The sequence below is a fragment of the Colletotrichum godetiae genome, assembly GCF_030913485.1.
Source record: "Colletotrichum godetiae strain CBS 193.32 chromosome Unknown BDP55scaffold_5, whole genome shotgun sequence".
Lineage (NCBI taxonomy): Eukaryota > Fungi > Ascomycota > Sordariomycetes > Glomerellales > Glomerellaceae > Colletotrichum > Colletotrichum godetiae.
Genome location: NW_026851253.1, coordinates 1,686,794 through 1,714,678, shown reverse-complemented (window position 1 = coordinate 1,714,678; position 27,885 = coordinate 1,686,794). Strand labels below are relative to the sequence as shown.

Genomic DNA, 27,885 nt, shown 5'->3' with positions numbered 1-27,885 from the left:
TTCTAAATCCTCCTCGAGAATCATGTTCGAGGCCCGCTGGAGATATTTACCGTCTGTTTCTCGTTGCCCTTCCGGCATTATTCCAAGTTTCTTCCCTCCTGTCCACTACCATAGAGAGAAACTAAAGTCGGTGCAAGCCTCTCTATTTTCCATACTTATATAACGTTCCTAGTTGGAGTTCCCTGTTGACAGGTTCGGGTTGATGGGTATCAACAGCGATGCCCGTAGTTAGTCGTAAGGTCCACGTCTCAAAACAGCCGACAAACCAAATGAATAACATATAAGTTCTAGTTGGACACATGAAACAATTCATTTTCGATCGGATTACTCATGATGAAAGTCGTACTCACACGACCACGTCCACAATACATATGTTTTTTGGACTAAAGTGAACAAATGCCCTCTTACTTTCTGACTTGAGTAGTTCTTGAAAGACACCCGTATTGCAGATATCGACCACTTCTAGCGAAGAATGTTTGACGGGAGGGTCTCCCTGCCCTGCAGTTCAAGTGCTTCTGTGCATAGTCTAGCTGCAAGTCCATCCATCAGGAGCTGTCTCCGGCCAGATTGCCCCAGTTCTCTCAGCCCAGTTCCATCCCTTGTCCCACCTCTCGTCGCCCATCATATTCTGCAATCTGAGCCTCAGGAAGCAAGCCTTGTTGGCTAAGTGGTATAGCGTCTCACTAGTATTAGTGACATGAGAAGATCGGCGGTTCGATTCCGCCACGAGGCAATTTCAACATCACTCATCAAGGGTTACGTTTTTGCTGCAGCGAACATTTTGAAAGACCGGGATACCATGTGGCTATATATGTCTTATCTTATCGCCAGTACCATGAAACTTTAGCTGATAGCCGATTTTATTTGCTCTCTTGTTTTGCTAGACAGTATTTACAAAGTCTCACAGCAGTAATCCAGTAAACTGTTGGTTATGGTTCCTCATTTTCTCTCCATCGCAAAGTTACCAACAATTTCACAGGATCACAACCAAAATCAAAGCTACCCCGCATCGAAAATGGAGGACCCCGCATTGTTCTCAGAGCGGAAGCTGCACTATTATTGTGAGATGAAGTGTGGCTCGACCTGTTTGGCAGAAGCAAGCCAAGACATATCTATCCAGCTTTCTACTCTCGCTTCCAGCAAGGTGTTTAAAGATGCGACAGAGTCGCACCACCTTCGCCCTCCTGGTATTGGAGAAGCCAGGTGCCCGAAGATGAGATGCAGCGCCGCAGCGATTAGAGGCGGTTTCGTTGGAGTAGTTTTTGAGCTCGGCTGGGGTCGTTCAGGAAGACTAGCCGGCTAACCGCCGCGGGGACATAGCATGATTGTGGGTTGGGGAGGGGAAACTTAGATCGGGCATCGCCAATTCCCCACGTCAGTTGTCCGGACGAGCAGGAAGTTCATCCCGTCGGATAGATGGCCCTGACACTAGTTCTCTCTTGGCATGAACATGCAATTGGGGATCACTGGATTTGACTGTTGGCTTGAGGAGCTGGCAAACCTTGCGGTGTTAACTTGAATGCCCGAGATATCATTGATGAGAGCATGGCGCCATGGACGCGTCCCACTTGAGCATTCTAAGCTGGAGATTCAACCAGGTACAATCGCCTCCAAGCTATCTACAGTTCATCAATTCCCCTCCACGATCAACTATATCACCACCTGGTCTCAATTGATGATTTGCCCCGACCCCAACTTTCGGACGGCCACCCTCCGCGTTCAAGTAGGCATAGTGCCCCGTTCCCTCACCTTGGCATCTCCAACTCCCCCCCGCGTGCCCCGGTCGACGCACCCGTGGCACGCGGCCCAACGACCTCCGTGGTTCGAATCGGGAAGTACCCCGGCTCAGATGGTTCGGATGGCATGTCCTTCAATGATGTACGCTTTTCCGAAGGTGAGGGATCAATATATATGGCACGCAGCCACAACATACGTCTCCGTCTGGTTGGGCTCTTTTTTGGACGTTTTTGCGAGAGAAAGCCATCTGGATTAGGGTTGCAGCACGGCATTCCCGTCAATTGTAATCAACAATGCTACCTCAACTCTCCGGTCTGCTTTCAATTGGCCTCCTAGCCAGCGGAGCCGCGTCCGCGGCTTGCATCAGGAAGGGCTTCGTCACGGTCAAGGGCACCAAGTTCCAGCTCGATGGCGAGGACTTCAACTTTGCGGGAAGCAATGCTTACTACTTCCCCTTTGACAACGTATGTGACTCTGCAAATAACAGTCCAATTGATTGGCTCTGGCGAGATGCGATCGTGACTGACTGTGCTTCATAGAACCAAGCCGATGTCGAGGCCGGTCTGACCGCTGCCAAGGACGCCGGGCTGAAGGTCTTCCGCACCTGGGGCTTCAACGACAAGAACGCCACGTACAACGCCGGCGGCTTGCCCCAGTACGGCGGCGAGGGTGCCGGTGATACCGACATTGTCTTCCAGAGGTGGGACAATGGCACTTCCGTCATCAACATCGAGGCCTTTGACAAGGTCGTCAACGCCGCGGACAAGGTTGGCATCAAGCTGATTGTCGCGCTCACCAACAATTGGGCCGATTACGGTGGTATGGACGTCTACACGGTCAACCTGGGTGGGAAGTACCACGACGACGTAAGCAACTACCATGTTCCCCATCCAAGCAATGGGCGGTGCAACACTTGAACGAGTACATTTACTAACAAGCTCGGACCGATAGTTCTACCACGTTCCCGCGATCAAAGACGCCTTCAAGCGCTACGTAAAGGAAATGGTCACCCGCTACAAGGACTCACCAGCCATCATGGCCTGGGAACTCGCCAACGAACCCCGCTGCGGCGCCGACGGCACCCGCAACCTCCCCCGGAGCGACGACTGCACGCCCGAGCGCCTCGGCGCCTGGATCACCGAGATGAGCGCCTATGTCAAGTCTCTAGACAACAAGCACCTCGTAACGTGGGGCGGCGAGGGCGGCTTCAACATCGAGTCGGACGACTGGGCGTACAACGGCGCCGACGGAAGCGACTTTGACCACGAGCTGGCGCTGCCGAATATCGACTTTGGCACGTTCCACTCGTACCCGGATTGGTGGAGCAAGACGGTCGAGTGGACGGAGCAGTGGATCCGGGACCATGCTGCGTCCGGGAAGAAGGTTGGCAAGCCGGTTGTGCATGAAGAGTATGGGTGGTTGACGGCCGACAAGAGACTTGAGTATCTTGGTAAGGTGGATGATACGCCAAGGACAGAGGTGCTGGGCAAGTGGCAGGCGATTTCGCTTGAGGAGGAGATGCCGGACATGTACTGGCAGTATGGCTTCTCCAACTACTCGTATGGTCGGAACCATAATGATGGGTTCACCATCTACCTAGATGATGCCGAGGCCCGGCCGCTTGTTTACGAGCATGCTGCCAAGGTCAACGCGCTCTAAACGTAAGATTCAGAGTGTATATATTCACCTGCATAGTAATAGGAGCTGTTGCACATCAATTACCTTACGTACTAGCCGTTCATTCCAGACTTTGGTTTAGCTTGGCGTAATTGTTCCTTCTCTTCTCTGCCTGGGCCATCGACTTTTCTGTTACAATGCTGGGTATGAAGAATCGTACCATGGCCAAAGGGTGCACGTAATCACGCTAACAGGCTCACATGAGAGTATTTACTGTGAACGAATAATCAAGAATACATAAAGAAACTTTTAAAAAAATATATACAGTCGCTGGGAAAAGTCTATGTGTCATAAAATGTACAATCTATACACGGAATCAACGCTCGTCAAACTCCCTCCATCATCTTTTTCCGGCTTTACCTCCTGCCCATCTCATACGGCGACTCAACCGACTGATACTTAGTCGACTGCCGCCCACCCCTCGCCCTCGACTGCTTCCTCTCCTCAGCCTTCATCTTCAACCCAAACACAATCGCCTCCACAATCTCCATCGGATTCCACATCTCCACCAGCGCCCACAGCCCACCAGGCCCACCAGAATACGTCTGCGGCTCATACGCCTCCAAATCCCCAGCCAACGGACGGCGCGTGTTGCCGCTACCGATGACGTAGGGCCGGTGCGAGTACGCATAGTGGAAGAAGGCGGCGAGGGGCAGCATCTCGATGCAGATGAGCATGGAAGGGATGCCGATGCGGAGATCGGCGTCGGTGAGGGTTGATGTCGGGTTCAGGACGCCTGTATCTTTGAGGATCCAAAAGATGATGTTTTCGAGAAAGGTGAGGGTGACGACGAGCTTGAAGGCGAAGAATTTGGCGAGGGGTTGGTGGTGGGAGAGTTTGGTGCGGAGTTGCATGAAGAAGCGGATTACGGTCATGAGGGCGAGGGTGAGGGAGACGGTGCCGATGATTTGCAGCTTTGGGAATTGGTTAGTTTCGAGTTTTGTGTTTGATGGTGTGTGAACGTACCCATAACCTAGCAAAATGCACCTTACTCTCGAACTCGCAGTAGACGCCGGCTGCTTGGGTGATGGCAGTCAAGATGGCGATGAGCAGGGCGATGACGGGGTACTGGAAAACGGCGAACCACATTTTCTGCGACGGGTGTTAGATTCGTGTACTACCGGTATGATGCTCGTGTAAGTTGACTGACTCTATACCACTGGAGGCCATTTTCCTCCCCATTGGCAGCCTTCTTATTCTTCACAGTCATGCCGGCGAAGAAGACGTCCCTATGCTGCTCGCTAGGCGAGACGAACTCGCACAGGAGGAGGAAGAAGGTGGCCAGGCAGATGGACTGGACGAACTCGAGCCAGGGGTGGAGGTAGACTTCGGCTGTGGGGAAGCAGATGGAGAGAAAGGAGATGATGGACCAGAAGGGGATGATGAGGGAGATTCGTAGGATTCTATGCTCCGGGTTAGCTCTACTGTATCCGGGTGTATGATATGGTGCATGCCGAAGGAAGTGACGCACTTGATTTGCTCGTTGCTCTTGCTGAGGTGCGTCGCGTGGAGGATCATGAGGGTGAAGATGATGAGACATGATGCGGCGGCGAAGCTGCCGGAAAGGATCATGTTGAAAGTGTAGAAGGACATGGTGCCGAAGAGGGGTTGAGATGCATCTTGGGTCGGTGTCAGTAAAGAGACTATAGTAATGACAAACTAGGTATGAGCGGAGAGACTGACCTTCGGCGAGAGAGATGTCTGGGCAGACATCCTTGGTGCTATCAGAGCTGCCGTCGTTGGCGCGAAGGAGGCCCCTGGCCTGGACGAGAGTTTCGTAAATAAGCATGACAAGACAATGGTAGAGTCAGACTAGTCGTATTCCAAAGTGAAGTAGGTTTGATGATGATTCGAAAGACTCAACATCTCTAGAGCTCCCAAGCCCGATAGTTATATCTCTTGCGACTACACTTCTGACGCCCGCAAGGGCGGAGTAGTCCTCCCAGACAGACCATCACCAGCCCCATACCCAGCAGGCAGCTAGCTGTAAGAGAAAGAAAACAAGCCTTTGAGACCCCATCTGCGCATCCGTTGCATCGGCGTTCCCCATCCATCGCATTCGCTTACTTACATTCACAGAAAATCCTCCGCTAGTCACCAAGACTCCGCCTCCTCCAAGCCAACGGTCGCTGCGGTACCCAATTGAAATGGACAGAGCGCATCAGCGGTGCCCAGGGTGTTGACGTGTAGGGTCCTGTAGCCTGTAGGGCAGCGAGGGGGTGTAGCGCCGTACCTTATCTAGACGCAATCTAAGCCCGCGGGAGCGGTAGGCCTCTCTCTCCCGATTGACGATTCACGTCTCACGGTACCCCATCTCGCGACTCGGATAATCGGCACACGGCCTGAATCCTGCCACCAACTCTCACCAGTAACCACTCACCACCGTGCAGATACGTCAAAGTTCAGAGGCGCTGTTAGAAGAAAAATGGGGTCGAATGGTTTTCCTCTTCCGGTATAGGGCAGGCTTACTCGGCTCAGAAAGTGCCGGGCTTTGCTGACGGCCTGCATCACATCACAGCGACAACCCTCTTTCGCACCGGCAAACACCAAGAACAACCTCCCGCTTTCAACGGCGCAAGCCGCAGCATCCCCCCGGACGCGAATTCGGCGCTAACACGTCGAAACAAGCTTCTCGTTCTCTGAGCCAGTGAGCCGGGGTAGAAAGGGTGGGATCCTTGATCATTGATGCAGATTTACGGTGGGTTGGGCGTGTTTGCGGGTTGTGGGTGCCTAGTCCATATCCCTTGAACGCATTGAGGGATCCTTGGTTCCCCTTGGACGGATTCAATTCTCCCTCTGCTCTTTAACGGCTTTCACTTAGAAGCCTAACCTTGGAGGTGAAAAATCTCGTAACGTAAGGTCATATCTACCCGCGACCCTACGAACAGCGCATGGGAAACCTCCATGCAGATAGTCAGACTGCAAAAAATGGGTCAAGGACAAGGTGTGATCGTCAGTGATCGGCCATTGGGGGGAGCAGCAAGCTATGCGAGCGTAAGCAGCCTTCCGAGCCCCCAGGGCTAAGCTGAGAGAACTAGCATAGGCACACGAAAATCACCTTTTCCACTTTGGCTGGCAGAGCTGGCACGTAGGGTACGAATACATGTATCCGAATTGATGTCATGTTCCTCGGCGAATAGAGATCAGCACCGACGGGCGAATTCGCCGAGAGAATAAGCCGACGGCGTGTAGGAGGCGAAACACCGGGTGATAGAACTTGATAGATAGGTCTTTAGACCCCAACAACAAAACAGCCAAATGTCAAGCTGGTACCCGGATGACGGAAGTTACTAAACCCCGACGTTGCAGTTTGGACATCTCACATTAATCCTGCGCCTCAACCTTAGTCGCGAACTTAACCAACCCTCCGCCGCGCTCGACATCCTCCTCCAGATTGTCCACCGGAATCCCCCGCAACGCCGCCTCCGGAAACATCATCCCGCCTGCCCTTGGCTTCAAGGCGGTCAAGATCCCCTTCTCCTTGGCAATCCTTAATAATGCCTCCCTCGCCATGATTCGCAGGTGCCGCGGCGCCGTGGGTATAACATACAGGTGGCTCAGCGGCCAGATCAACCTCACAGCATCGAAATATGCCGAGGGCAAATCCGGGTCTAGATCCGGCATTTTCCCACCCAGCGACCGCGGTATCCCCTCTGCGACATCCCGTCCGGCCGTCGCGATGATACCCATGCAGAATTCCCGGCGGGCGCGGAGGACCTCCGGGTGAAGCAGCGAGCACCCACCACACTCTGCATTGTAGTCTTCCGGGGTCAGCGGTGGCTCACCATACTCCACGAGATTCGAAATGAGAATGATCATGTGGTGCACTTTGATCCTCGCGCTCCGCCACGAGTTCCAGAAGTAGCCCCACACCGGCCCCGGTTCGATTTGGAACTCGGGCGCCACACGCATCCACGCTGCCATGGCGAGGTCGGCCCGGTCACTCTCGGCGATTAGGGCCGGGTACGCCGTCCGGGCGCGGGCCGCATCGCCGCTGATGGTTATCGGGATCAGCTTCGATAGAAGAGAGCATGCTGCGGAGAGGTAGCGGCCCGTTTGGAGGAGGAGGCCCTCGTTCGGTTGGAGCGTTGCTTCGATGATGTCGAGCCAGCGTTCAAAGTCTGGGGGGCAGGGCGTGTTTGCGATTGTGAGTTGGACTTGCTAACGTGGAGGTTTAGTAAATGAGGACTATAGGCGAGTGTTTTGCTGTCAGTGATGAGTACTTACTATCATGTTGTGCATGACCCAAAAGATCTGACGACCATGCCGGGTATAGAGCTGCCGGTCCCCCCTTGCGCGCATGAGGCTGAGGAGGCCCTGGCCGTGAATGTGCCAGGGAACTTCGGGCGACGAACCCCTTTCTTTGTCGGTTATGAAGGACCTCCGTTCCAACCCGCCAATCATCAGCTGTCAACATGTTCCATTTGGTTAGCCCCCTGCTCCTCAAGATGATATGCCCTAGATACACAACCAGCATATTGCACCTGGGGTTTGAGCTCGATACTCCGAGTAGGTAATGTCATACGCCGCATCACTCACCTCATAGTTCCCCAAAAGCCACACTGCAACAATCGTCGAGTCAGAGGTATACGTCTTGGGGCTCCTGATCGCCTCCTGCACCGCGGCTAGGGCATGGCCGAGAACGATAGACAGCTCGCGGTAATCGGCCCTCGGACGAAATCGGTTGATCATGTACGCCCTGGTAAAGACCTGGCCGGTAAGAACGAGGCAGTGGTCTTGCCCGGCGCCCCGGAACAAGCCTGGGAGAAAGTCCAGGCTCTGATAGAATCCCAGCACCAGCGGGATGGACTCGGCGGTCCAGTGTTGGCGGAGGGACTTGAGCACCGGAAGTGCTACGGATACCTGCGTCGAAGTGCTGGTATTGGTAGTGATGCTTGTGGCAGGCGTGGACTGCCGACTCGGCTGCCGGCTTGATGCAGGGGACGACGACGAGGTCGATACTGCCGTCGATGATTCCGGGGTGAACTCTATAATCTGCAAGGTCCCTGAGCTGGTCGTCGACGTCGCCTCATCGTCCTGGTCTTGGTGCTGGTGAGGATGCTGGTGGTAGCTTCTCTTCTTCTTCCGTCGCTCAAACGAGGTGGGATCGGCATTCTGAAAGCGCATCCCGTCATCGTCGCGGTAGCCGGGGCACTGAACCCCGTACTTGATGCATCTTTGGCACTGAGGCCGGCCTAAATCGCACTTTTTGCATGCCACGGGCACGGCACGCAGCCGGCCCCCCCAGTTGTCAGCTGCACGGCGATGGAGACTTGGGATGATTATTCACACGTATAAAGTAAAGTATGGTACGTAAGCCAACGGCACGAAGTAGGTATAACACGTGACGCTACGCACTTGCGAGCGGGAGCGAGCAGGCGGGCGGGAGGGACCCGTTTTGATTCGGAATCCATCGAGTACGGTGTCTCTGATTGTTTCATTCTCTCACCTTGACCCTTCGACTCCGGCACAAGTGGCAGTTTGGACTCGGCCTGCCCGTATTCGGCATCGCGCGGCTCGGCTGGACCTGCGGATATGCGTATGGGTGCGAACCAACCCGGGGGGGGGGAAGGCAGCGAACCGCTCTGCTGGGTTAGAACTTGGGAGAGGTCGTTGGTCTAGGTAGGTATCCTCTTATCGATACAAGGAACAAGTCCGGATATCGAGGGTTGGTGTAATGCAATTGGCTTGGGAACGAACGTTAGAAGACGGTCCCCACGTCCGATCTTGGCGCTGCGAGGCCGAATTCCGCGCCGTTGTTGGAGACGGCCAAAAACGGAGGTTGACGGGGAGAGGTCTGAGAAAGGGAGAGGATTGGGACGAGATTTGCGGAGAAGGGGAATGTGTTCATCTCGAATGAGCTTCCAATAAGGGCTTAGGCAACAGCGGCGACGGGGGGTGCAGTGCAAGTCCACTGCAAGATGGCTCCTTCCTGTCTCTCCCGTTCATCATGTGAATTACATAAGCAATGTTATCGCCGTGATACTGCACCTCAGTGATACCTCAGTGATACCTCAGTGATAGCAACATGGATTAAGGGAAGAGAGCCGCGTGCTACCTACATACCTATCTATCTCATCAACTTAGGTACCTTATGCTTGACTGAGTCTTTGAAAGAGGTTGGAGAATGAGAATAGAGTTTCTGCCAGAGTCTTTGACAACTTTGACAACTCCCATCCAAAGTTCTAGACTCGGAACAGATGTTCTACCACAGCTTTGGCTGATTGTCTAACGTGATTGGGTAGCTGTTCGGCCTGTTCTACTGCCACACTCCATGAGGCGCTAGAGTTAAAGTGTCGATCATATGGAGCGTCCGAGCTCCTGGGCGATCCGAATACGAGTGTTGCGCTAAGGACCATCATCACCAAGCCATCGAGAAGCTGTAAGAAATTGGGTAGTTGGTGAGAGCTTTCTTGCGTCCTTGCCATGGCGCCGCTGTTGCTCCGATCAATGTTCGTTTCACTTTCAAACGAACAAGTTGTTGCAGCTTGGCCGAAACTGGCGTTTGCCTTGGACCCTTGCCTGAGTCGTCTGAAATGCAATTGTGTCGATGATTCTCCATCTCTGTCTTGAAATACGATACTTCTCGCTCCCTCACGAAGCCTGCCCCTCGGAATTCGAGATCAATTGCGCCAGAGACTTATTACTCATCAACATGCTACAAAGACGATATATCATCCTAGAAAATCCTGATGGCAGAAAAGGATAACACATCCCAATTGCTGGGATATGCCTATTCCGTGGTCACCCGTGGCGAAGATGGAGAATGCAAAGAATGGTTCGACTGGCAGCACGAATTCCCGAGAGATTTGCCCCACTTTCCAGCTCTTCCTCGAATTCCCATTGGGCACCTGGTGAGATCAGCCCCACCAGGGTATTTCGTAACTCCGTCTTCGGGGCACCGCACGGACACCGAGTGGCCCGAAGTTCCCAAAATGTTGCGGCGGTCGACGTTGTGTGTGCAGCTCAACAATCTTGTTGATTGCGCCAAATCAGCGCATTCAATTGTGTGAGTAGAGCTTACACCACAGGAGTTAATGGAGGGGAAGGAACCAGTCCGGTGCATTCTAGAGAGGGATTGGCAAATCAGATGGCACACGCAAGGCGTTGGCGCACTCTGCCAGGCTGCATGATTGTGTCTGTCCAATGTCCCATCACTGCGCAGTGCGGCCACTACCAAAGTGACACCACCACCCGAATGCGCCGGGAGTGGATACGTACCTCACTGAGACAGTACGTACCGATGAGGAGACCCCGCCAGAGGGGAAGATGCAGGGCACACGCTGCTGTGAGTGGCCAGGATGATCAGCCCGACCTCGTTTAAATGAACAGATGAAGCTTAGCGCCATCATTTCATCTGGTGGGGTGGGTCCCTTCTTTTTTTTTTTTTTCCTTCCTCCCTCTTTCCTAATGTGCTGATGTCGCTAGTTACAGCAGCAAGAGCAGGCAGGTGGTGGTCGCACTCTTTCGCCATCCCTCTTTCCCGTCCCGTCCCTTGTCGCCCAATGTTACTGGTCGCAAGCGCGCACCCACGGAAGAAGCTCTTTGGTGGGATGGTGAGTGGTGGTTGACTAATTTGCTCCAATGTGCCAATGTGGGTGAAAATAAACGGATCCCAAAAATGTTTCTGCCATTTCGTTTGCCCCTGAACAGAAGCAGACGCCGAAAGAGCAGCAACAGCACTGCCAGCAACAGCAACAAGAGGACCGCCAGACCGACCGACCGAGCTGCGAGCGAGCGCAACTTCATCGGAACACCTTTATCGGCGACGTGACTCCTTTGTCATTCCTTATTTCCCCATCTACATCTCGCTTCCTCTCATATTCACTTCCCTCCCACCCTCACCTCGCACACCGATAACTGCCATCCCATCAACCTCCCACATCTCACCTGCGTCCCTCCGTCCCTCCCTCTGCTCTCCAGCGCATCTCATTGCCGAACAGAGACAACAAACAACGAACGGCCACACACAAAGCCGGCCCAACATGGACGTCGCGCTCGACCTCCTTGACCCCTTGGTCCTGGACAAGGCCTACGCCTACTTCCTCCCCGCGCCTACCACATCCAGCGGCGGCGCATACAACGCGACCGGTGACGCTTTTGCCTCATCATCACCAACAGACCTCTCGAACTCGTACGGTTCAGCATGGCCCCGCGACAGCATCCTGCGCCAAATCATCTCTCTCCTCGCAATCACCCAGATTGGCGCCTGCGCCCTCTACTGGATCTTCAGCCCGCTCTCTTACTACTACATCTTTGACCGCCGCCTCGAGTACCACCCGCGCTTCCTCAAGAACCAGATCCGCCAGGAGATCATCTCCTCCATGAAGGCTGTCCCCGTTATCAACATCTTGACTTTGCCATTCTTCCTCGCCGAGGTTCGCGGAAAGAGTCTGCTGTACACACACGTTGAAGAGTATGGTCTCTGGTGGATGGCATTCTCTGCAGCTATTTTCATGGTCTGGAACGATATTGCCATTTACTGGATTCACCGCCTCGAGCACCACCCCTCCGTCTACAAGTACATTCACAAGCCACACCACAAGTGGATTGGTATGTCACCCGATAGTACTCCTTCGATTTCCAGTCGATGGAACGACAACCAATTCTATGGCATCGACTGACTCTATCTAGTGCCTACGCCTTGGGCCGCCCTTGCCTTCCACCCCCTCGACGGCTACGTCCAATCTCTGCCCTACCAGTTAGTCAGCCCCCAAGAATCACCATCGCCAATGGAGAGCCACTTGAGCCTCAACTCTGTGACCACCTGCAATGGAGCTAACATCCCCCAGTGTCTTCGTCTTTGTTTGCCCCATCCAGAAATACCTTTACATGGGTCTCTTCGTTCTGGTTCAAATCTGGACAATCCTCATCCACGACGGCGACATGATCTCAGGTCACTGGCTCGAAAAGTACATCAACAGCCCCGCCCACCACACCCTCCACCACATGTACTTCACCGTCAACTACGGCCAGTACTTCACCTGGGCCGACAACTACTTTGACTCTCACCGCGCGCCCCAGCCCGAGCTCGATCCCCTCCACGACGCCCTCAAGGTCATGCGCGCAAAGGGCCTTGTCGACGAAAAGGGAAACCCGATTCCCCAAGAGCAGAAGAAGGATCTGTAAGGGGGAGAGTCTTGGAAAAGAGAATGTTTGGATTTATGGGTTTTGGAGTTGCATTCGGTCGCATTCTGAAAGACCGAAGCCCCCTATTCTGAAGAAAAGGAAGCATGGAAGGAAGCATGGCGACACGTTGATGTTGAGACGAGATTTTCTTCATTTCACTCGAAAGGATCGGGAGGCTCCCCCAAAGGGTGAATGAGCCTCCAACGACTTTCCTCGTCCACTACAGGTTCCTGGTGGACTTTTCGACACATTCCTCATGGCGAATGAGCATTGCATAACTAAAATAATCATAATTAAGCGAATACCAATGGCATATTTCACATCTTCAACACTACTCCCTCCTACCAGCGACCGCAATTGACACTCATGTTTACTGACTTGCCGTCGCTCACTTGAGTCGGACGAAGCTGGCCTCAGCGCCGGCTGCGCCTACCTCACTGACGCGTCCCGTGTCTGGCTGAAGATTGAAACATGGACATTGGAGAAATGGTGAAAAAAAAGTGAAAACCCAGCAGTGGCCAAGTGTTTGTCTTCTTGCCACTCATCCGACGTCACTCCGGTGGGAGGGAAGGTTACCTTATATGTAGGTTCACATATGTTCGGATTGTCGCACAGGTCCGTTCGCGGATTAAGCAAGCGGCCGTTACGGACGGACAAGACTGGACCGTTTGGATATCGGGCCGGGAGGAGGGTGAAAAGGACCCTTCATTCCGCTGTCGGTCGGTCTGGGTCGGTGGAATGTGGTCGGAGGTCGCAGGTCCTTGGCAAAGGGAACTCTCGCACTATCAGTCTTCATTCGATGTGTGGATGAGCCGAGCTGGCGTGGGGGAAGAAGAGGTCTGTCTTGCTTGAGCCCGTTTTCCCGCTTTGCCTTTCGCGGAAAGTCTATGCGATCTTATCTCCCTCGATAATCAATCTGAACTAACACTATCTGTACCCCGCAGACCACACGCGACCTCGGGATGGGGTTTTCTTTGCAGCTATCAACCAGCCAGGGAATTGATTTGGTGTTTATGTTATGTTCATGCTCCTATCAATTGAATCTCTGAAATCTTCTTGAGACTGCTTTTTGACGTCGCACTATACTCTCGGTGTCGTCATTACATTTGGCAGCCTGAATCTCAGTGATTGTGTGCATCTCATAGCTCCGTCGTTGATATTCACTGAGTCTCATCCAAGATGGGGATCCAAGTTACGGATCTCACTGAGGCCGATATTCCAGGGGCGGTAAAAGCAGTACAGTGAGTCCGACATTCATCAAGATGGCACACGCGTCATATTCAAACCTCATGCTAACGATTTACACTTCACAGACAAGCATTCAGTGGCGACCCTTACAATGTCTGGGTGTACGATCAATCAAAGGTACCATGCCTATTGAGCATCTCGCTATTCATTTCCTAAATCTTAATCACTCTATATTTTCCTTGCACTCAGTGTGAGACTTAGAGAGAGAAAGAGACGATGCTGACATCGTGCCTCAGTTCAACCCGCAACGAAATTATGAATCTCTAGCCCTCCGCATGAGATGGGGCATCCGCAACGGCATCTTCCACGTCGCAAAGGAGCAAGGTAGCGACGAGGTCCTCGGCGTGGCGATGTGGCTGCCCCCACAGCCCGCCGACGCGCCGCCGACGTGGAATGATTGGTTTGAGGGATGGCGGCTTTGGTTTGGACAGGTGAGCTATAACCTGTGGTATGGACGCGGGGGTTTGAATGTAAAGGTACCGCCCCGTCTGATCTCATTTCATCTCATTTCACTTATATTCTTCACCCATCTCATCCATCTCATCCATCTCATCCATCTCACTCATCCCGATTCTGACGAGGAACAATAGCGATATTACATCTGGAAAGAAGCTCAAGCCCAAGCCCAGCGCGAGATCTGGACTGATCCAAGGGGCTACTACTTTCTCAACATCATGGTAGTTCTACCTTCCGCCCAGGGGAAAGGCGTGGGTGCGAAGATGATGAAGGTTATTACAGACCGGGCTGATGAGGAGGATGTCAAGTGTTATTTGGAGTCGAGTAGGGATGTGCCGAATGTGAAGATATATGGGCGATGGGGGTTCGTGTTCGAGAGGGACATGATTTGTGATGATGAAGGGGATGCGATTCGGTTGTTTACTATGGTGAGGGAACCTGGGGCTACGGCTGGGGATGGGAGGGGTGGTGGGTGAGTGAGAGTTGGTATTTGGTAACATGTGATTTCAATGTGAATATGATCTGGGCATGAGTTGAACTGGTGAAGAACTGGTAAAGGGTGAGATTACTGACCAAAACCCCCCTTCTCTTCCGCCGACGCCTGGAGAGATAGAGAGGGAGGTCTGGCTGCCAAGAATCGAGTTCCGATGCTATCCAAACTTTGAGTCTCAATGCGAATTTGCCGTCTTCCCGGAGTGACCCCTCCCCCCGCATGACCGGGTTCATTGCGGGGGACCGTCACAACGCCGGACCGGGGTGGTCGGGAAGCGCTAGTATTCGTAGAAGCGGATGAGATAAGAGGGCTAGTTCGGTTAGTCTACGGAGTACTGAGTGATAACTTATCTACTCCAACCTCCAAGTTCCAACTTTGGTCTTTCGTACATGAGGCTGGACAGTCATCGGGCACTTTTCATTGCAAAGATCATTCATCCAGATTAAGCTCTTCGGAACCACGTCCGTAATCATTGCCAAGGCTCGGGGAATATCAAGCATCTCTGTTTCACCCCACTCGATGCAGTGCTCCAGAGCCATGCATACGAAATCTAGAGGTGGGTGCCTCAGATGCAAGTCGAAAAAGGTACGACTTCTCAAACTCACTGATACCAAGCTACTACAAGCTGACAAGTCCATCTCAGACCAAATGCGATGAGCGGAAACCTGGATGCGCCCGATGCGAGGAGAGGGGGATCCAGTGCCCAGGCTACGCCCTCAACGTGCGCTGGTCGCGAAAGCACCAAGTCCGCGTTGATCAGAAGGGTGCGACTCGCGGCTCACCCAGACAATCCAGCTCCGAAGCGTCCGTATGTCAAAGAAATCCACCGCAAGCTGAGGCCACTTCGCCAGCACCTGGTCAGGTCAATGCCGACGTCCCACAACTCGTTGATCCCTGGCTCGTGAGCCCTTTTCAGTGGGATTTTCCTGCTCTGCCTCATGAAATGCCGTCTTTTGATGCTTCATCTTGCGCAGTGTTGCTTGGAAGTCAAGAAACAGTTACTACATCTCCAAGTTGGGACATACCCTTTGTGAGCTCGGCTTGGACTGTTGATGGGCAGAGTCCGACGACTTCATCGTCTCAAGGTGAGGATCGCCAAATGGAACAGCCATTCCCAATGAATGGAAGCCCGAGTATCATCGTCCAGGACAACAGCACCAGGTCCCAAGTCGAGGTAGTTCAACCTAGGCCAAGTCAATATGTTCTACACAGCAGCCTTTGCGAGCTCTCCCATCTCCCAACCTCCCTCTCTGAATACTTCTTCCGCGAGGTAATCACGCTGTACTGTACATGGGATAGCAAGACAAACGTGATGCGCAACATCGTCGAGACAATGTGGCAGTCCTCCGGCGCTTTGTACCACACCATCCAGAGCATGGCCGCAGCCTGTCTATCAGAAGACTTTCCGCACCTGCTGCCCGTCGCCCGAAGGGAACACGGCAACGCCCTCAGACTCATCCGTGATCGCCCTCCAGCGCTACCTTCATCAACTTCAATGACCACAACACACAAGAGGGCCATGTTGCTCTCATCAACGCTCCTCGGCCATACCTCGAGCTGGCTCAGCCCTCAGAACCTCGCAACAGACATGTTCAGAGCGAGCTGTAGCATGCTCAAGGATGTCTCCGCCGAGACGAGCAGTGATGCAGACGCCGTTCTATCCTTCTTCAGCGATACTATGGACTACTGGGCCATGCTCCTCGCCTACCTAACAGACAGCAACCAACTAGGCGACTATCACCACACCAACTCCATCGGCCCCACGGACCCATCAAAGTCCATCGAGCCTCATCCTTACTCTGGTATATCCCACGCCACCGTCCGACTGCTAACCGACACGGGCATCCTCATCTTTCAGTACCGGAAACACATGGCCACCGTCAAATTTCTCACCGAGACGGACCTAGACGTCTTCCGCGCCGCACTGCGCTCCGCAAGGAAACTCGAGCGCGCGCTACTGGCGCACCGCCCGCCTGACCTATCTCGCGTTACGGATCCGGGTGATCCCAAGACACCGCTACGGCACCTGGAGCTTATCGACGAGGCGTACCGGTGTACGGGTCTCCTACAGCTGTACCGCGTATTTCCGGATTTGTTGAACGAGCGGTATGCACCGTGGGACAGGGAGCGGCTGCTTCGTCCGGTGCCGATATCCGAGGCCATGACTGGAGGACTAGATGGCAATAAGGTTCCCTCGGCAAGAGAGAGGAGGACGTGGTTGACGAAGCTGGCGATGTATATCCTCGGTATATTACGGGATATACCCTTTGAGTCGCGGACGCGAAGTGCGCAGCCATTCATCATGGTGGCGATCTCGAGCGAGTTGAGGAGGGAGCCGCAGCATCTACGACAGCCGGATGATGCATGTAGTGACGTGGGGCCGGATGTGTTGGATATCGATCCCGCGTCTATCGAAGTGGCGAGGGCGCGCAAGTTTGTGCGGTCGCGGCTGGCGGCTTACACGCACATTTTGCCGCTCCGCAAGAGTCGAGTTATAGCCGAGTTGATTGATCATACGTGGGCGGCACTGGATGCTGGTGAGGAGGACGTGTATTGGCTGGATGTCGCTCGCGAGAAGAATCTTGGGACAATGATGGGCTAGTTTGGATAACGTGGCTTATATAATGCGTTCCTCTTTTCTAACTACACTCTATTGGAACCATCTTCTATCCATCCTTCAGATCGACAAGTCAGAACATGCTCAAAGCTTAGACAGCTTCACCCCTTGAGGATTCGCGAGCTTCGCAAACTTGAGCAACGTCTCATCCGCCGTGAGCTTCTCTCGCAATCGCTTCTCTGTGACGACATAGGCTCGCGGGAACCAGTCACTGACGTCTTCACGAAACATCATCCTGACTAAGGCCTCGCCCGTCAGCCAGCACTTGTCCATCCCATACCCATTGAAACCTGCAGCGATCCACTGTCCGCCACCGGCGTCTCCCGTTATCGAGTCGGGGATCCGGCCCACAATCGGGAGACCATCAGCCGTGTGTCCTTGGATCCCAGACCAAATTGCCTCCACCTCGGACGTCTTCACCTCAGGCGCCCACCCATCGAGAAATAGCTTCGGCAGCACCGTAGACAGAGCGTCTCTCGCCTCTTTCGGGACGTAGGTATCGTCTGACGTCAAGATATCCTTCATGTTTGCTGTCTCATTCCCGATCCAGATCCTTCCTGTTAGGGGATTCTGCTGTAGGTAGTAGAGACCCGTCACATAGAGACCGCTCCGGGCATCCAGCGTCGGCTTGTGGGACAGGCTCCACGAGCGCGAAGCGCCTAAGTTCTTTAAATTTGGGCCGGGTTTCTGGACGGACATTGTGCCGCGGAAGGGATAGATGCGGCCTGCTAGTTGTGGGAGGAGATGTGATGCGTGACCGTTAGTACAGTGTATGACTTTTCTGGCGCGGATGGTACCTCTTGGAGTCGTGATGAGATAGGGATGGCCTGGGTTTCTGGATGGCAAAAATTGGACCTGCAGAACTGGCGTGTTTGCTTCGATTGCGAGCCGGGTCCGGTCTTGTTTCAGGAGAGCTTCGTAGATTCCCATGATGAGTCGGTATGGCCAGACGGCGCCGGCGTCGTGCTCCACGGCGCCGTAAGCACCTTTGATGTTCCATCTCTGTGATCAAATCAAAGGTCAGCCACCCAAACTCATATGCGGTTTAAGTAAGAAGACTTGTTTACGTACTTCTGGGACATCGTCACTCTCAATAATGCGGTGATATTCACTGTGCTCCGGCACCGCCCTCTGGAATTCAAGAACCGATCTCTTGGCAGCAGTCCACGTCTCCTCGTCCCCGACGGCCATAACCTTGAGAACATCACGAATCTGACACCGTTCCTGAGCCTCTGCGTCCATAGCCATGACCATCTCCATGATTCGGTCAACGTTGAGAATGGAGAAGCGGGTAATCTGCTTTGCAGCCTCGTCACCATGCTGCGCCGCTAACGGTCCGTACGTATGCCCCGAAGCAGTCACTAGATGCCCACCATTCCGGCCCGTGGCACCACTGACGAGTGTCCGGGCTTCGAGGATAGTGACGTGGGAGTTGCGTGATGCACCGTGTTCGAGGAGCGTCTTGGTGACGCTGCAGCCAGTGATACCGGACCCGATGACGACGAAATCGGTTTGTTTGGGGAGGGTAGGGGACTGAATTGATCCGAAGGGGTGCTCTGGGACCTGCCACGATGATGTTGTTGGGTTTGGTCGGGGTAGGCCTGGGTCTTGGGAGATGGCTTTGGAGACGTTTTGGAGAAACCTGGCTATGTCGGGATCTTGGGATCTTTGGTCAGCATCGTATGTCTTTTAACTTCGAACCAAGAGTGACTCACTGAGGTAGGAGGACAACTCTTCATCAATCCCCATCTTGGATGTTTGGTGAGATTCGAACTAAGTTGTTGGTTATTTGGTAAGCAGGGATGTTGGGCAATAATCTAAAGCTTTTTGCATGAGGTGGTGGTGAACACGGATCATGAGATCTAAGAGTCTGACCTTTGCCCACCTTGACCTCGGCATCGAGTCCCAACCAAAGCATTTCATCGTATCCATAGCCACGCCCATCATTCAGTTGCAGTTCACCCGCGATCTCTGCCGTTGTCGGCGAGGGTGGGGGTCGGGATGCGGGGCACCGGGAGCGGATAAAGGCCCGCTCTGGCTTGCCGGATCGGGCAACTGCGTGCGAGATGCGAGCCGATAGCGCGGGAACCCCAAGAAACAAGTCCGGTGTTATCTTGTCTTGTGCGGACGACATAATATCTCGGCTTATCGACATGCTCCCAGGTCGGTTGATGGGAAGCTCGTGCTACTAGGTACATGAAGTCGGTCACACAAGCATGCACACGCAAGGCGCGTCTACTTAACTTGATACCCTGATACTCCACCCCCAAGACTTGAGGGAGGCCGTTTCCCTTCAAGCCCCTCCCTCCTCCACAACCCACACATATATCCACAGAGTCAGTCACCTTGGACAAGACCTCGCCTCTGGCGAATATACGAGCCATCGACTTGACAATGGATCAGCGATCCTCCTCACTCGACAAGGCACCGGCGGCCAAAACCCGGAACGCAGTCGCCGCCATGCCCGAAAAAGCGGACAACGAAGCTACGGAGCACGGCTCTATCATCCACGGGGACGTCACCGTGCAGACAATGAAGCCATTCACAACTCTATCTGCCCTTGGCATCGGCTATGGGACTACGAATACTGCCATCGGCCTGCTGTTAGTGTTTGGCAGCACGCTACCCATGGGCGGCTCGCCGCTCTTCTTCTGGGGTTTTCTCGTTATGGCCTTTGTCGGCCTTGCGACTGCCGTCACCCTGGCGGAGCTGGCATCCGCTATGCCACACCCGGGTGGGCAGTATATCTGGGTTCACCGGCTGGCGCCGCCGAAGTCTCGCCGGTTCTTGTCGTACATCACGGCCGTCATCAGCTGGCTGGCCGCCGTCGCCACGGGCTCGTCGACATGTCTCTCTGTCCCTGTCGGGATCTGCTCCATTATCACGCTTCTTGACCCAAACTTTGTGTATAAGCGCTGGATGGGCTTCTTAGGGTTCCAACTCCTCAACATTGTCACCGTATCCGGTGCGAGTTTCGAGAGTTTGTTGCCAAAGATTTCCAAGATCATGTTGCTCTTCAGCTGCACTACCATCGTCGTCATTTTTATAACTCTCTTCGCCATGTCAGACGAGCACGCCTCAGCAAAGGATTTCTTTGTCACGACGGTGAACATCTCGGGCTGGCAAAACGGCATTGCCTTCATCATCGGGATGAACGGCGCCAACTGGAGCTTCTCATGTCTCGACGTTGCCACTCACCTGGCAGAGGAGATGCCCCGGCCCAGCACAGATATCCCAAAAGCTCTGATGTGGACCATTGTGGTCGGCCTCGTCTCCGGGCTCCTCGTCGTGACATCAGTACTCATCAATGTCCCCGTCATTGATGGTGCGGACGACAACTCTGCCCTGGCCCTGTTCTACCGTATTACAGATAGCAAGGCTGCCGCGGTTGGTCTCTGGGTGCCCGTCATGATCACGACTATCGGCGCAGTCTGGTCTATTCAGACTTGGCAGTCTCGGCTCGCATGGACTATCAGTCGTGAAGCTGGCTTTCCTATGCATCGCCATTTGAGCAAGATCGCATCGGCCCCGCTACACACGCCTACCTGGTCTCTAATTTTCTCAGCATCAGGGACTGCAATCTTTGGGTGCCTTTACCTCGCATCCGATCTCGCTTTCAACTCCCTCATATCTACAGGATTACTACTTCAATACATCAGCTACAGTATCCCCGTTGTCCTGGCTTTATCCCAAGGCCGCTCAAAATTCAAACACGGCCCTTTTTGGTATCCCAAACTTGGCTTTGCGGCGAACATTGTCATGCTTGTATGGTCGGCAGTTGCATTGATCTTTTACTGTTTTCCTTATTACCTACCTGCGGTTGCAGATGAAATGAATTATGCTTCGGCGGTCCTTGCGGGCATTGCGATTATTACGGTGTCACTGTGGTTCTTTTACGCAAAGAAAAATAATGAGGTCAAGGAATACCTGGGCCATTAGCACAGCAAACCATGTTCTCAGTCATATTTATACCCAATAAGATTGCTCTTTTCTCACCTGATGCCTACATGTATCTCCATGTTGTGAAAAGTTTGACTTCTGGTCATAGGGTCCAGGCAGTCAAAAGGCTGCGACACGGCGTAATTGAAGCTCACCACGACAAATCAATGGCAAAGTCTCTATAGTGACAGGCTCGACAGGCATCGGGGCTGTGACATACCCTGTATGGTTGTGCTGCCCAGCGTCGAGCTTGTTGGTGGCCTTGTTCAATGGGAGGGCCGTTGTGAAAAGTTCGATGTCATATCGCGTGCTTCGATTTTGTGTGATTTTCATCCAAGAGTGCGCGATTCATTCGGTCTGGTCCATAAAAATACCAACGGGACCATGCTCTTTCACTTAGAAGATGTCACTAACTCGAAGTGTTGGCCTGTTGAAAGCGTCGACGTCGTACGCGTATGTTGCAATTTCATGGGAATGCCCCCCTCTAGCCTCTAGGGTGGAGGAGCAGATCAATGCCGGTGGGACCTGACAACTCCCCGAAGGGGGTTTCCTCCCCTTCTCAGGATGATTTCTGTAGATGAAACACTCTTAAAGACCATGACCTATTGCGCAGCACTGGCTGATGGACGGCTATGGCTATGCTTAACAGGACTTGGCTACCGTCAAGGGTGCTCATCAGCCCAACTGCATGGTCGATCGTTAGCCTTGCGACCCAGGCCCTTCTCTTTGAGCCAAGACAGATCTGCAGCGGGCAGAGAGGGATAAAAAGAAGGCCGCCTGCATCGGATGAAGCCGCACGCGCCAACGGCGGGCACGCATGCACGATGGCATTGTGGCGGCATTTCCGCAGCACCAAGCGGCAACTCAAATCGCACAGCGATCCAACCACAGCGACATCCGATGAATCCAGAAGCAATGACGTCCCGCGTGGGAGGGAAATAAGCTTCGATTGCATTCAACTGTCGCTCTGTCATGTTGGAAGGCTTTATTTAGTATCTACTCTCGCTCATCTTGCAGACAACGTTGCATCCGTCTCATCTTTCGAACTTTGGACTTGGGCCATCTAGCAAACCTGATAGATGACATGCCAGAGTTTCTCCTCTTCTCAAAATGATGCAATTCTATTTTCTCAGTAATTGAATACTAATTCGAGGTTCCAATTCTGCTGGATCCAATTTCGCATCCGAGGTTCAGGAGGCATGAAAGCGAGCCAAGACCGGAATGGGAAGAACATGGATTCTGCGACGAGCACAAGTGCTTGTGCCCAGGCAAAGAGTTTGCGGCATTTGTAATTGCGTCACTACACTCTTCCAAGCTTCTTCTTATGCCCGGTCGAGCTTAGAGGCCGGTGGCAGGACGCCAGCAGCCGAGTGATCAAGGAGCCAGAACTTTTGCATCTTGGATAAGTCTGGTGTAAGCGGGCAATCCCGAGCTTTCTGCGAGACACCGGGGCCTTTTTTCAAATCGAGGTGTTCGTCACACCCTTAATCATCTCAGGTTACGTTCCTTCTGCATGAATAATCTACCCACAAAGAACACACGTCAAGAGGTTCCGCGGTTCAGACGAATCGCGAACGGACCATTTCTAAGAGCGGTGACTTCACCATGTAGCCAGACTATCAACTGCCGTCTTCGGCAATAGGGGGGAAATGCAACGTGGGGCGCTCCCGAATTCCCGCTATCAGATTTAATGATTCACGTTGGAGGCGCTGGGGGGCGTCGACACCACCGAGCCTTATTCTTAACCTTTTGCCCAGCATTTGTACTTTGTCAACCGACTTTCATCCTAGTAAGGCCAGCTGAGTCGATCGAGGTGCGATGGGCTTCCCGAAGTCTCCGTGGGCTGTAAGCGTTTAGATGAGACAACGTGGTGAGCGTTGGGTTGTTTTTCGGAGGTTGTGAGTAATCGCAGGGCGGCATCTGGTTAGTCGTTGACCAGATCGATATGTTCGTCCACACCGGTGCCGCACAACCGTGCGTGGGTCTTTGTCTTTTCCGTGCTAACCGTCTCGCTGTTCGCGATAGACCTAAAAGAGCGAAAACGCGTCATCTAGACTACTGTTGCCCCCAGCTTCTACTACGCTGCTCGTGCTCCACGCGGCTAGCCCCATGTCATCCACATATCGCGGTCCGGACGCCAAGGCTGGGAGCTTAATCGGTCCCGCCGAATTCCACTCCGCCTTGTGATAGTAGATGGCATGGATTGGGTGGGCAAATGGTCATGGCACGGCATAGCTGGCTTGTGAGCCATCATATGTCGTTTGTTTGCTTTTGGAGGCTTTGGGGGCAAGTTCTAAGTTCGCCTTATGGCAAATGTGAGGTATAAGAAGGCCCTTCAATCCAGTCTGCAAGGGACCTATTCCTCATCAGCTTCCAGACCATCTTGGAAACAGACACCAAATCACCAGTCTTTCGTTACAGCGCAGTCTTTTCAAAGTCGCTTTCTTCTAGCCTATCATCTACAATGCTTTCTCACGGTGCTTTCCTCCTCGCCGGCTTCCTTGCGGCTTTGCCGCAGAGCTATGCTATTCCGGCGCCGCAGTAAGTCTTCCCACGAGAACACCAATAATGAGACTGGACTGACAATGAAAAGAATGGGAGACTATGGAGAAAACAAAGGCCCCGTTGGAGGTGTCAACCCGCCCATCCCCTCCGTGACTACTCCTACGGGAAATCTTAGAGGAGATTCTAGCCTTCTCGGAGGCAACGCGGCTCGGCCTGACCCCGAGACTGGCGGCTCTGCCAATGTCGACGACGTTACACTAGTGCCCGGCCAGGAAGCAGACGGAAAGCTCGGCTTGTATCTCAACTTTGATGGTGTCGATGTCCCACAGCCGATCCGCGGCGGACTGGGATCCACGGATCCGGGCCCGAGTACGTTGCATTTCCTGAGGGAGGTTGTCGAAAGGGAATCGAGTGCATGACGCTAATACATAATTCCCGCAGGAACCTACGACTATGAGAAGCTAAACCCCGATCTCTTTGCCCCGCCCGGCACCGACAAGGGCGATGTCGAGAACGCCATGTGGCCACTGGGCCTCTCGCACAACCGCCTTGGCAGTCAAGAGGGCGCCGGATGGGCGCGGCAGCAGAACACTAAAGTCCTTCCCGTCGCTTCTGCGATGGCAGGTGTTGACATGAAGCTGCAGCCTAACGCGTATCGCGAACTTCACTGGCATACTTCGGCTGAGTGGGCACTTATGCTGAAGGGATGCTGTCGCATCGCCGCGATGAATGAAGATGGAAAGACTTTCATCGACGATGTGTGCGAGGGTAAGTCTCCTTTGAGCTGGTGAGATTTATTCATCATATCTGACTTAGACACCTAGGTGATGTATGGTTCTTCCCGAAGGGCGTTCCTCATAGCATCCAGGCGTTCGACCAGGGCACGGAGTTCCTCCTCGTCTTCGACCAGGGAAGCTTCAGCGAAGAGAACACCTTCTTGGCCTCTGAGTTGTTCTTGAGAAACCCGTTGTCTGTACTTTCTAAGAACCTCAAGACGGATGTTTCTGCATTTGACAAGATTCCCAAAGATCAACTTTACGTAAGTCAAAATGTGACTCGATATAATCACGGCATTAGCTTACTCATTTGCAGATCTTCAATGGCACGCCTGCGCCAAAGGATATCGAGCAGCAAAACCAGACCTCTTCGGCCGGATCGCTGACCGGTGCTGAATCATACACCTACCACTGGTCGCAGCAGAAGCCCTTCCAAGTCCCCGGCGGATCAGTCAAGATCCTCGACCCGCAAACTTTCCCCATCGCGGAGAACTTCTCGGCTGCCCTTGTCGTCGTCCAGCCCGGCGCCATGCGCGAGATCCACTGGCACACCACCAGCGACGAGTGGAACTACTTCCTGCAGGGTTCCGGCCGTATCACCATCTTTGAAGCCCCCGAAGCCTCGCGTACCTTTGACTTCACCGCTGGTGATGTTGGCTACGTGAAAGTTGGTGACAGCCACTACATTGAGAACACTGGCACCGAGGATGTCATTTTCCTTGAGGTCCTTCAGGCGCCCAAGTTCTCGGATATCAGTGTTGCTCAATGGCTTGCTCTCACACCCAAGCAAGTCGTCAAAGATACCCTCGGCCTCTCTGACGAGGTGATTGCTGCCATTCCCAAGGAGAAGGAGTATATCAAGGTTGGCAACACCAACATGACGGCACTGGCTGATGGTGGACGTAACTTCAAGAAGTTTAAGGCCTAGTTCCCCGGTTGATTTCATTCACTTCTACTGTAGATATTTTCGGATATGCGAGTTTTGCAAATTGGCCCTGGCGTTGAGACAAGGAGTTTCGTCTTTCAATAGCGTGGGCATTTGAGCATGAAAATCAAGCATTACATCAGTACGGGGCCTTTGAAAAAAAAGACGTGATGTGTCCATGTAGATTAAAGTTCCAATGGCAAGCATGTCGCGTTGACTCACGAAAAGAGCTCAGGCCAATTGCCAAATGTGGTAACTCGTATTCAGATGCTTATCTGCCGCCTTGGCCAAGTTAGAAGGGTCTTCCGTATCTTGTGTGCGACGATTAGTTTTCCACTTTGGGGATTGTCGAGCAAAGTACCTAGTGAGTGCCATCGTCCATGACGTGGCTGAAGGCACTGAAAGACCTCCACCAGCTGCAAGGACTGACTCAGTGATTGCTGTGTTCAAACCCATTGACAATGGAAAGGCCGACAGAGAATTGACGTGACCTCCGCTGCCGACGCAAATAACAACTTTAAATGTCTTGAGACCTCGCATATAGAGGAGTGGTCACTGATCGCATGCAGCGACTTTGACGTAAAGACGCGGCCTAGAGACTTGAAATAAAGGGTATTCAAGGGGGGTTGGGCTGTGGAGAGGAAGGCGTTACGCTGGTGTTATTGAGTTAGGCTCAGGAATATGTAAGTTCCAAGGGGACAAAGAAAACGCATCTCTCTCCAAAATCGGTTGTCGCCTGAAGTCCTTTTAATGATGGACTTGAGTGCAAAATGGGTTATGGGGAAGCAAGGTGGCTTTTCCAAGGCTAGTATTTTATTTCGACTTAAATGCAGGGCACACAGTGCTCGATACACGCTACTACGGATATGCGACCCCTCATCTATTATCTTAGTTGAATCCGGGACCTCTGCCAGCCTGGGTTGCGCAGACGCAGTCAAAGTCATTGTTTGCCTTGCTGTTACACTCATCAGAATCATGATAATATCAACTAGTGGGTGGAGGTAAACCTACTTGATGCAAACAGCCAGGTTGGCAGTTGTGTCAGAGCACTGAGGAGATGTTTAGTTACATGCTCGGTCGTAGCTTTCAGTGAGTAACCTACGTGCTTGATGCACTGGCCTTTGCAACCATCTCGCTGTGCTTGAGTCTGACAGTTGTTGAACAGCTATGAAAGTCAGTTACGGAACTCTGAGCACAGAATGTCGACTCTGGACCAACCTCAGCATTTGAGGGCGTACGGCACTCGACGAAAGCCATAGCGGCTCCGGCGGAGGCGAGAAGAAGGATGAACTTCATAATGACTGGTTGGTGGATGGAATGTAGCGAATGACAATGTGTGCGTTATCGAGTCTAATTTCTTTTCCTCCCACCATCTCAAAAGAGTTGCGATTAAGCTTACTTATACTTCCGCGGCTGCGGCCTGGCCGGTTAACATGCACGCACTTCATGTCAATTCAGCGAACTTTTGGGCACCTCAAAATAATGTACTTCATAGACTTGAGACGAGTAAAGATCAGTGTCAGATTAATTAGGCTTTCCCGACGGGACGAACTTCGCCCACCGGGTCACGACACGCTGCATGACTCTGCTGTTCCACCCTGAACCTTAAACCTGTAGCGCTTTGTACCGGTAGGCCACAATTAATGTTCAAAACGAACTCGCCATCAACTGAAGCCGCTAGCTCAGCTCGGCTTCGGGAACTGATCACAGACAGGCAAAGCCTGAGCATCTCCGTCGTAGCGATGACTCGTAACAGCGACGAACATATAAAGTAAGGCGAATATCAGGACGGTAGACCCACGCAGCTGTGGGCGCCCGTTCATCTGCCCCGGCCGCAATCTATCACGAGAACCAAGACGGGCGACGGCAAAGGGGTCAGACCACGGAGAACACCTCCTCTGGTTGTGCCGAGTCGTTGATTTCACATTTTTCGTTAACGAAATAGCAGCCTCTGAGGTAACAAGAGCTCTCGACCAAGGTCAGTATCCGAAAGGGGATCGCAATCTGTCGATATTGATGTCAATAACTTCGAGAGACCAGAGTCGCGTGTACATCCATCGAAGGGGAAAATGGAGGGGGCAAGCGCCACATGAGACTCTTTTGACCATAGACCTTTCCAGTAGGTTTGCGACACTGATTTCGATTCCAAGTTCACCTGGCTTTACCCTTATCGTCAACAGTGGAACTTCGGTACCTGGAAGCGCTTTGAGTTTCGGTTAACGAGTAATATCTAGCCCCCTGTAAGATGGAGCTCTGTTGTGGGACCGGAAGTGAAATGATTACAACTAGCTTTGCCGACTATGTGGAATAGCCCATGCTCTAGATCATTCGTTCGGTGCATTCCAATATAAGGGAGAGCAGCTATACACATAGTGTCTCTAAG

The 27,885-nt window shown here is 53.0% G+C and overlaps 10 protein-coding genes and 1 non-coding gene across 11 annotated transcripts; 7 read left to right on the top strand and 4 right to left on the bottom strand.

The window, feature by feature from the left end:
• Positions 1-653: 653 nt before the first annotated feature.
• BDP55DRAFT_t60 lies at positions 654-733 on the top strand. Its single transcript has one exon. It is a non-coding gene; the product is annotated as a tRNA-Thr (tRNA).
• Positions 734-2,030: 1,297 nt separating this feature from the next.
• On the top strand, positions 2,031-3,396 carry BDP55DRAFT_724665 (mannan endo-1,4-beta-mannosidase C; the record flags this gene model as incomplete). The annotated part of the gene is made up of 3 exons (XM_060578916.1): positions 2,031-2,201; positions 2,277-2,603; positions 2,689-3,396. The coding sequence occupies 3 exons, from the start codon at positions 2,031-2,033 to the stop codon at positions 3,394-3,396; spliced, it is 1,206 nt and encodes a 401-aa protein (XP_060434809.1).
• Positions 3,397-3,686: 290 nt separating this feature from the next.
• BDP55DRAFT_711677 (organic solute transporter Ostalpha-domain-containing protein) lies at positions 3,687-5,654 on the bottom strand. Its single transcript, XM_060578187.1, has 5 exons — positions 5,098-5,654; positions 4,886-5,033; positions 4,565-4,817; positions 4,381-4,506; positions 3,687-4,328 (listed from the first exon to the last, which is right to left on the bottom strand). Exons 1-5 carry the CDS (start codon positions 5,201-5,203, stop codon positions 3,771-3,773), a joined length of 1,191 nt encoding a protein of 396 aa, XP_060434808.1. The 5' UTR covers positions 5,204-5,654; the 3' UTR covers positions 3,687-3,770.
• A 1,084-nt stretch (positions 5,655-6,738) lies between these two features.
• On the bottom strand, positions 6,739-9,205 carry BDP55DRAFT_754041 (uncharacterized protein; the record flags this gene model as incomplete). The annotated part of the gene is made up of 4 exons (XM_060580707.1): positions 8,773-9,205; positions 7,954-8,686; positions 7,642-7,821; positions 6,739-7,575 (listed from the first exon to the last, which is right to left on the bottom strand). Exons 1-4 carry the CDS (start codon positions 8,853-8,855, stop codon positions 6,739-6,741), a joined length of 1,833 nt encoding a protein of 610 aa, XP_060434807.1. The 5' UTR covers positions 8,856-9,205.
• Positions 9,206-10,504: 1,299 nt separating this feature from the next.
• Positions 10,505-12,875, top strand: BDP55DRAFT_711675 (uncharacterized protein; the record flags this gene model as incomplete). Its single annotated transcript, XM_060578186.1, has 5 exons — positions 10,505-10,647; positions 10,843-10,970; positions 11,068-11,967; positions 12,049-12,115; positions 12,207-12,875. 5 exons carry the CDS (start codon positions 10,505-10,507, stop codon positions 12,541-12,543), a joined length of 1,575 nt encoding a protein of 524 aa, XP_060434806.1. The 3' UTR covers positions 12,544-12,875.
• Positions 12,876-13,556: 681 nt separating this feature from the next.
• On the top strand, positions 13,557-14,951 carry BDP55DRAFT_649599 (acetyltransferase). Its single transcript, XM_060573919.1, has 4 exons — positions 13,557-13,784; positions 13,857-13,908; positions 14,028-14,267; positions 14,382-14,951. The coding sequence occupies exons 1-4, from the start codon at positions 13,723-13,725 to the stop codon at positions 14,721-14,723; spliced, it is 696 nt and encodes a 231-aa protein (XP_060434805.1). The 5' UTR covers positions 13,557-13,722; the 3' UTR covers positions 14,724-14,951.
• Positions 14,952-15,857: 906 nt separating this feature from the next.
• On the top strand, positions 15,858-17,342 carry BDP55DRAFT_543523 (fungal-specific transcription factor domain-containing protein; the record flags this gene model as incomplete). The annotated part of the gene is made up of 1 exon (XM_060568413.1): positions 15,858-17,342. One exon carries the CDS (start codon positions 15,858-15,860, stop codon positions 17,340-17,342), a length of 1,485 nt encoding a protein of 494 aa, XP_060434804.1.
• Positions 17,343-17,391: 49 nt separating this feature from the next.
• On the bottom strand, positions 17,392-19,290 carry BDP55DRAFT_317777 (FAD dependent oxidoreductase-domain-containing protein). Its single transcript, XM_060566741.1, has 3 exons — positions 19,073-19,290; positions 18,429-19,015; positions 17,392-18,359 (listed from the first exon to the last, which is right to left on the bottom strand). The coding sequence occupies exons 1-3, from the start codon at positions 19,104-19,106 to the stop codon at positions 17,442-17,444; spliced, it is 1,539 nt and encodes a 512-aa protein (XP_060434803.1). The 5' UTR covers positions 19,107-19,290; the 3' UTR covers positions 17,392-17,441.
• A 227-nt stretch (positions 19,291-19,517) lies between these two features.
• BDP55DRAFT_649593 (amino acid/polyamine transporter I) lies at positions 19,518-21,365 on the top strand. The gene has a single exon (XM_060573918.1). The coding sequence runs from the start codon at positions 19,752-19,754 to the stop codon at positions 21,294-21,296; it is 1,545 nt and encodes a 514-aa protein (XP_060434802.1). The 5' UTR covers positions 19,518-19,751; the 3' UTR covers positions 21,297-21,365.
• A 2,525-nt stretch (positions 21,366-23,890) lies between these two features.
• Positions 23,891-25,505, top strand: BDP55DRAFT_627770 (oxalate decarboxylase family bicupin; the record flags this gene model as incomplete). The annotated part of the gene is made up of 4 exons (XM_060571803.1): positions 23,891-24,170; positions 24,243-24,569; positions 24,626-24,840; positions 24,894-25,505. The coding sequence occupies 4 exons, from the start codon at positions 23,891-23,893 to the stop codon at positions 25,503-25,505; spliced, it is 1,434 nt and encodes a 477-aa protein (XP_060434801.1).
• Positions 25,506-26,037: 532 nt separating this feature from the next.
• BDP55DRAFT_317743 (uncharacterized protein) lies at positions 26,038-26,927 on the bottom strand. Its single transcript, XM_060566740.1, has 4 exons — positions 26,721-26,927; positions 26,605-26,667; positions 26,514-26,551; positions 26,038-26,457 (listed from the first exon to the last, which is right to left on the bottom strand). The coding sequence occupies exons 1-4, from the start codon at positions 26,726-26,728 to the stop codon at positions 26,162-26,164; spliced, it is 405 nt and encodes a 134-aa protein (XP_060434800.1). The 5' UTR covers positions 26,729-26,927; the 3' UTR covers positions 26,038-26,161.
• Positions 26,928-27,885: the final 958 nt, after the last annotated feature.